The sequence below is a fragment of the Geospiza fortis genome, unplaced genomic scaffold (genome assembly GCF_000277835.1).
Source record: "Geospiza fortis unplaced genomic scaffold, GeoFor_1.0 scaffold637, whole genome shotgun sequence".
Taxonomy (NCBI): Eukaryota; Metazoa; Chordata; class Aves; order Passeriformes; family Thraupidae; genus Geospiza; species Geospiza fortis.
In genome coordinates this window covers 595,351-602,961 of record NW_005054515.1, presented here as the reverse complement: position 1 = coordinate 602,961, position 7,611 = coordinate 595,351, and the positions used below count along the sequence as shown (strand labels likewise).

Below are 7,611 nucleotides of genomic sequence, written 5' to 3'. Positions count from 1 at the left end.
CCAGCCTTGTGTTTCAGCACCAAGCCTTGCAATAAAGAAGCTAAATGACTATAAGCATTCTTTTTTGTATTTTGCTGAGATTAGCACTTTGCTTAACTCACTGCTTGTTTCCATAGGGACTCCATAGTAACTGTTTTAGGAGCTCTGGAGTTTATTCAGGCGTTTCCAGGCTGACTTTATGAAAGTTTTCTTTTCTTCTGAGCTAATGGTGTGGCTGTCATTGACTCCCATTAGAATGGCTGCCAGATTGGTCCCATGTGCTATAATATGGACTGCTGTGGTGCAGTTACCCCAACTACCCATTTTTAATCTGTCTTGTAGGGCTGTGCTGAAGCTTCATTTTTAAGCACAACAACACTGTTCTCTTGATCTGGGAATCACGTTTGCAAAACTGTTTCAGCTGTTCAGATTTCCAGATTAATTTCAGGCATCAAAATTAGAGATGTTTGGAAGTTTATTCATTAATTGTTTATTGCTGTCCTTCAAATGTAAGGGGCTGATTGTAACAGCACTGCTTGGTAAAATCCTTCTGTCTTTTAAGCCCAGTATGTTCTGTCTGTGCTGTTTCCATCTCTATTCTGGTTTTCCTGTCAATCCCCCCAGGTGTTCTGCCTTGCTTTATGTCCTGAGGAGTGGCATATGCAGGAAGAATGAGTATGGGGACCCCTTTATCTCCTGAACTTTGATGAACTTATGGGAATGTAATGGGGGATAAACCTGCTGCTACTGCAGGGAAGGAGGAATGTGTTCTAGGGGTTGGTTTTGGAATCATTGATGCCTTGTGAATGCTGACCTTGAACAGTGGCTGGACAGAGCTAAAGAATAAAGCAGGGATTTATTAAAAGGCCTCCATGGATGCACCTTGGGCAGCACAAGAGCCCAGCCAGGGCTGCACCCAAGATGGACCAAAATGGTCACAAAATGAACCCAAGATGGACCAAAATGGTCACAAAATGAACAACTGGTCTTGGGGTCTCTCACTTTGATCAGTTCTGCTCCATTTGCAGATTGGGATTAATTGTCCAATTCCAGCTCCAGCCCATGCAGTCCCATCCTGCTTGTTTTTCTCTCTTCAGCCCACATTGTTTGTGCTTTTGGGCCTGAGATTTGGATCATCTGTCCTTGGTGCCCAGCTGGAGCAGGAATTGTTTTGTCTCCCTACTCTGTGCACAGAGCTCACCGTCCCCTGATGTGAAGCCCAGACCCACACACTAAAGCAGCACAGAATCTGAAAAATATAAAAGCCAAAACCTGAGGCATCATCATAAACTGTAACTAAGAAGGATTTCCCTTGATGACTCGCTAGTAGCCTTGTCCACTGTCTCCTTGTTAACCTGGATACCAAATTTAGCAGCCAGCATTGCTACTGCCTTTGATACCTCACCAAAGATAGATGAGTTTATCTCACAATAAAATGCTTATTGATGTGGTGCCTCTTTCTGGAGGTAACAGGAGCACGTTTAGCTGAGGTACTCAAGACTTTTTACTGAGTTTCCCCATTGTAGCTATGAGCTCCTTTTCTCTGCAGGCCTTTGACTGCAAGGCTGTGGGAGGCAGATGAGCACCAGACCCTTCAGGATTCTCCATTGTGCCATGAGATAGGATTTGGAGGCAGAACTGCAGGAGAAGAAAGTACAAAGTGAGGCATTACAGGTTTAAAGTCTTGCTGGCCCTTGCAAAGCCGGGAGGGAAGGTTTGTGAGTAACTTTTATTGTTGCAGATCTAACAAAAGGGAAAAACAACATCCCCTCAAGCTTCTAAGCTGCATGCAGTTGGAGCTGATGTGTTCCCGTGGGCCTGGGCTGGTTCCCCTGTGCTGGCCAGGATGTGCACAAAATGGCTGTGACACTTTTGGGTGTTGGGCCCTTGGTACATTGAGTGCTGTCTGGGTGGAAATGAGATCATGTCTTGTCTTCTCTTGCACAGCAGCCTGCTGGAAGCTGGGATGCACCAAGGGTGAGTGAGCAGCTTACTCAGGGATTCTGACAGGTCAGGTATTTCACAGAGCCTGCTGCCAGTTCAGGAACATTGAGATCTTTGAGACCCTTTTCCAGTCGTGTCTGTCAGAGAAAGAAAGAAAAGAGAGAATGAAAAATAAATCTACTGTATTACAGACACAATGAGCTCTGGATCAAAGGGGGATGGAGCTTGAAAGGTGATGTTTTCAATTTTGCTGGCCAGAGGGGTTGTGACGGGTGGCATGGGTAAACAATGAGGAGAGAGACAGTCCCTTTGGGAGTCAGTGTCTGACTTAACGAGCCAGCAGTTATTAAAAGATGAATAGAGGAGAAGTGAACCGTGCTTTCTGGCTGGTAGTGTGGCTTATTTTCTTCTTTCTTTTCTCTCTTTCTCTCAAAGATCAAAGGCCTAATTTTAGAACAAGCCCTATTTATGGACTGCTCAGCCACTCTGTCTGCTTTACTCTTGTTCTAGAATAATGGAAAATAAATAGAGCTGGCAGGATCTCCAAGTGTCCAGAGCTCATCCCTGATGCAAGGCAGGAGGAGAAAAAAAAAAGACCTTTCCTAGCAGAGGTTCTGTATTATTTGTCTCTGCAGAGGGAGTTCCCCTCCCTCAGCTCTTTCAATCTTTCCTCGTGATCAGAAGCTGAAAAAATGTGACCTGTGAGTGCTCCTGATGTTCAGCAGAGCAAGCTCCTCCTGATCCCTGCCACAGCTGACAGGACTGGGCAGAGGCCTCTTTCCAGGGCTGCTGCTGAGTATGGAGCTGAGTGTTGGATTGTGTGCCTCTGGATTTTCCTCGTGTATATGCAGCCCACCATGATCAGTTGTGCTTTTTTTCTTTTTACAGTAGCATGAGATGGTTGGGTCCACTCTAGGCTATGAACTGATGTGGCCAGACTGACTGGCTGCCTCTGCCCTTCTCTGGATGTCTAGACAATTCCCACCACTCACTAGTTCTTTGTGTTTCCTCACATTACTTGGTACTTCCCCTTTCCTCTTCTCCCCCTGCTGCTTTTCTGATCTATTAAAATAATATTTAATCGTTACCTTATTCTGCAAAATTCAGGGTGACAGTTGTCTGCAGTAACTGTGCTCAGTTCAGCTGAACAGTAACTGGGGGGAAACACATTGTGTGTAGGTGTAGTTTGAGAGTGAGCCTCTCATTCCCCATGAGAATGCCTCTTTTTTTTTTCTTCCTCTCCTTTGTGTCAGCATTTCACCGAGTTCTCTTGGGATGATGTTTCCATGGTCCATATCACTTGATACAGTGACAAAATCCTGGAACCACGGTGCATTCAGAATGGATTTGAGAGTGATGGTTAAAGGCTATGTCAGAATCTGATGGTGTAAGGAAGCTGCTCTTGCATCCTTCCAGTGGGGCAGTGTGATACCTGCATGGTAAATGTGTCCTCTCCCCAGGTTTTGCAGTACTGAGGATCTTCACTGCTCTGGAGCTCTGGGAGAAGGGAGAAGAATCAGTGCAAAACCTCCCTGCTGGGAATTGCACAAGAAGCATTCCAGCTGGGGGCAGGGGTCTGTGTGTCTCTGCTCTTTACACAGCTGAAGCTTAATTGGTAAAAAGCTGCAGATAAGGGTGCACTGTGCAGAGCTGGAGTGAAGTTAATTCATGCAGAAGAGCTGAGCAGAGGGAAGAAGTCTCCTAAATCCGTTCAGCTTCCCAGATTCCCGGCAGCCCTCGGCCGTGGTGGGAGCCTGTAGCCCCTGGAATGAAGCATGAAGCGGAGCAGGCTGCGTAGCAACTGCTTTGAGAAGTGGTAACAATTCCCAAGTGGGGCAGTAACAAAATCGATTTTTCTCCCCTTGAGCTTGGCAGCTCTCCAGGTGCCGGCCCTGGCACAATGAAGTGTGTGGCTGGGGAGGGAGGGACTTTGGGTTGATGTGGGGGGGTGTGATACAAAGAGGCAGAAGTTTAATCACTGACCCGATCACACTGGATGGATTTCTTTCTGGACTCAATTTCCCAGGAACTCTGCTATTCCACACGGGGGAAAATGCCTCTGCTGAAGTTTCTCTAGCTCCAGTTTCCTGAATAAAGATCTGTCGCTTTGGAGTTACTCACAGCAGCTCTGTCACTACTGACTCATCCATCTGCTTCAGGAAAATGTTTGCTGTCCACTTGCTAGCTTTCCATTTCACAAAGCTGAAAGAGGATCAAATAAAAAAGGTAAGTTGCAGCGTTAGCTGGTTGCTATTTTAAGAGCTGTGTTACCCAGATACAGAGGGGTCTGCAGTGAGTAATGCAGACCGTATAATGGCATTATCCACTAAAACCATTCAGCCAAATGGGGTAGGAGGTGTTTAGACCTTAAACCACCTGGTGAGTGTGAAAATAGGTCTGGTTAGTGGTTTTCCCTGCACAGTTATAAGTGCTCTCCTAGTAATGGAGCAAATTCTCTGCACTAGGGGAAAGTGCTTAAGCTTTATCTGGCATGGTGTGGAAGAGCCCAGAGGACAGAAAGGATGACTCTGGCAGAGTTGCCTTGCAAGTGTATCATGAATGATGGGATTTCTCAAGCTGAGCAGGAGCCAGGAGTCAGTCACATAGCGGGGATGGGGAAAACCCCTGTGGTCTTTGGTCTGGGTCTGCTGAGATTCAGGAGAGATTTCCAGCTGGTGTTGGGGTTCCTGTGACTCCCCTCTGGTTATCCAAAACTGGCTAATCACTCTGATGTTTAGAGTTGGAAAAGCCTGAGATGGCTCAGATCTGGAGCTATCAGTACTGGGAGTGAGCTGCCTAATGGTTGCTCTTCCCAAATCTGCTTTAATGCCATGCTGAAATGGGTTTTTGGGCTTGTGTCCATCGTGAGACCATGTGAGACCTGTAAGCTTCATGGGTCAGAGGTCCTCTGGTTTGTGGACATGTCCCCTGCAGGTCCTCTGCCCCACTGGGCTCTTCAGTGAGTGCTGAGTGCTGGCAGGTGCCATTGCTGCCAGGCTCCATCCTCTGGTTTCTGGAAAAATGGGAGCTGGGGCTGTCTGTGGATGCATGGTGGGAGATCCAAGGTCCTGGTGCTTGGGTCCTCTTCCATCACTGAGCTCATCAGCAAAGGGAACAACTCCAGGTTCTCCTGTCTGTGCCCAAGACATGGAGTGGCCTGTTCCAAGGAGGACTTCTTCCATTAATTCTGTTTTGGAGAGAGGCATTCTGAGAGAGGTACTGGTATCTCAACAGTCAGATGTCCCTGACTCAGCCCTAGCCCTTTTATCCCTAGGATTTAATGTGATCAGAAAAAGGCCTCACTGCCCCTCCTGTCTTGTGAGGAGCCGGTCTCTTATCTAGCCAGTACTATTTCTACATTCTTTTTACTAAGAAAGAGAAAGACCTTGTGGAGCAGTGCTTGGGTGTAGTGGGCTTTGCAGAGAAACATCCAGCTTGCAGTTGGGTGAGGACAGTGAAGACAAGGGAGCAGAGGAATTCTGGCAAACAGAATTTTGCTTCTCTGGCAAACAGAGCAGAGGAATTCTGGCAAAAAATTCAAGGCTGCATTAAAAGAATCCAAGTCTTTCTCCAAGGTGCAGACTAGCCCTTCCTGAAGGCAAGAAACCACATGCTCCTCAGACTCCTCTTACAGGTAGCCTAGGGTAGGATTTACAGAATAGAGCTGATTCCTCCCTTATCAGAAAGAAGGAATGTCTTCCCACCTCTCCCTCCCAGGCTTATTTACTCTGTGGTGGCAAAGCCAGGAGCCTGCCTGCCATGAAAAGAGTCCTGTTTTCATAAATGAGGCAAGGTTCTGTTCCTGTGCCATGGGAGGGGGGTAACCAGTTTGGTTTAGCACAGCCTGGCCATTCCTGTGTTCACAAGTAAATGGTTATGAGAGCAGGGCCTTGCTCAGGCTGTAAACCAGGCTGGAGAGCCAGCAGGATTTCCTGGGCTCTGCCTTATCTGGTTCCTTGGAAAGGACTGTCTGATCCTGTGGTTGTAGGTAAACAGGGTGAGGAATGCAGTGTCTGGGCAGCAGGGAGCTGGTGCACGTTCTCTGCAAACAGACATGGTAATTTGTATTACTCTTGAGAGTTTTTTCCCTCCAGGGTTTTCTGTCACAAGGCTGTTTGGGTCTGTGTCAGAGTGCATGAGTGCTGTATGTCTCCAGTCACTGTATTTTCTCCAAAAAATCAGTATGGGTGCATAAGCTAAGATGATGGATCCTCCACAGTGGTGGAGCTTCAAAAAACCCTTGGAGGAAATCAAGTACTTGCACAAACAAGGGCTACAAAGACAAATCTAATAATGGCCTTTTCAAGGCACAGCTGTATCCAAAGGCAGCTGCTGCTCTGGGACAATTGGATGTTGTAGTTTAACATTTTCTCCTCTCTGTGTGTGCTAAGTAAGTGCTGGAGGGACTTTCAGCATCCTGGCTCTTTCAGGTGGGTCATTGCTGACCATCAGTTTAAAATGGGACTGTGAATAGGTAATTAGTTTGTGCTTCATTAAAACAGGTGGCCAGTCCAAACTGCAGCAGAGACCAACTTATCTCCAACCTGCATTGCCCTCTGTTTAAACAATGCAGCCTTTTAAATCCAGCCATGGTGCTGGTGGGACTCTGTTTGTGTCCTTCCAGCCCTCCAGCCCTCCCTGTGTAAATGGCACTGATGAAATGCTCTGAACAGATGCAGCACCACAACAGCACAGCCCAAGCTGCAAGAGCTGAGTGTCTGTAGCAGCAAAGCACTGGCAGCTGTCCCACCTCTCTCTGGCCCTGAGTCCTGTGTGCTGGGGACAGCAAACACCAGTGACCCTTCAGTGGACACCCAGCTACTTGGAGCACACCATTGTTATGCCTGCATCATGTTCATACAGCACCAAACTCTGGCTCCCCAGTGGAAAAGCTTCTGGATGTTGATAAATTCTTTTTCCCCCCCGGGTTAATCCTTTGTTGTACCCAGCTCTGTAATTTCTAGGCCACACTGCTTATAGCCCTGCAGGTCTGTGTCAGTCCCAGCAAAGTGTTGTCCTTAAGGAAAAAACCTTTCACTTTGCCCTGATGAAGCTGTTCATAAACACTGATTAGCTTCTCTGCCAGTTTATCTGAGCTCCTTCATAGATATTTTGAATTCTTTTCTATTCAACTGCCTTCTATTTTGATGTATTCTGTGAGTTACAGACCTTTAACAAAGGGTATTGATTGCACCAAAAAAATGTGTTTTAGATGTAATCCTAGAATCACAAGAGAATGGAGAGCAGAGCTGGAGTGGGAAAAAGGCTTTGAATTCCAGCCTGGCATGCCAGCAAAGTTAATTGTCTGTGGAGTGAAGCAGTAGCTGAATAGATGTTTTTGGGTTGTGGCTGACATGCTTGGGTACTGATGGCATTTTCTGGAGCTGCCTCAGAGAGGTCAAATTCTCACCAGATTGACACACTTTGCAGTTCTAGCTCATTGCATCTCTAGCAGCAGAGGATGGTGTGAAAACAGCTTGTCAGGGTCTCGAGCAAATCTCATGGCTTACATAGATTGTCAAGTTAGTGATCCATCAGAAAAGATGGCCAACTTTTGGGCAGTGATTCACCAAGGCTGCACTAAACATTTCCAAACCAAAGTTTCTTTAGAAGAGTGAATGGCCTGATGATGACCTGGAGCTTGCTTGCACTGGCAGTCATGAGAACTTTGGTGCTGAGGTTGAAAAT

At 46.8% G+C, this 7,611-nt stretch overlaps 1 protein-coding gene across 2 annotated transcripts in view; it reads left to right on the top strand.

Annotated features, from left to right (window-relative positions):
* The first annotated feature begins 3,611 nt into the window (after nt 1–3,611).
* The window catches only part of LOC102032137 (hexokinase HKDC1), a 24,552-nt gene continuing 20,552 nt past the window's right edge, over nt 3,612–7,611 (top strand). Inside the window, exons 1-2 of one of the 2 annotated variants that reach the window (XM_005428966.2) lie at nt 3,612–3,739; nt 3,950–4,149. In XM_005428966.2, the coding sequence (XP_005429023.1) occupies nt 4,087–4,149 (63 nt within the window). In that variant the 5' untranslated portion in view covers nt 3,612–3,739; nt 3,950–4,086. Of the gene's footprint in view, nt 3,740–3,929; nt 4,150–7,611 lie in introns of those variants that run through there. The other variant, XM_031063603.1, reaches the window with a different exon arrangement.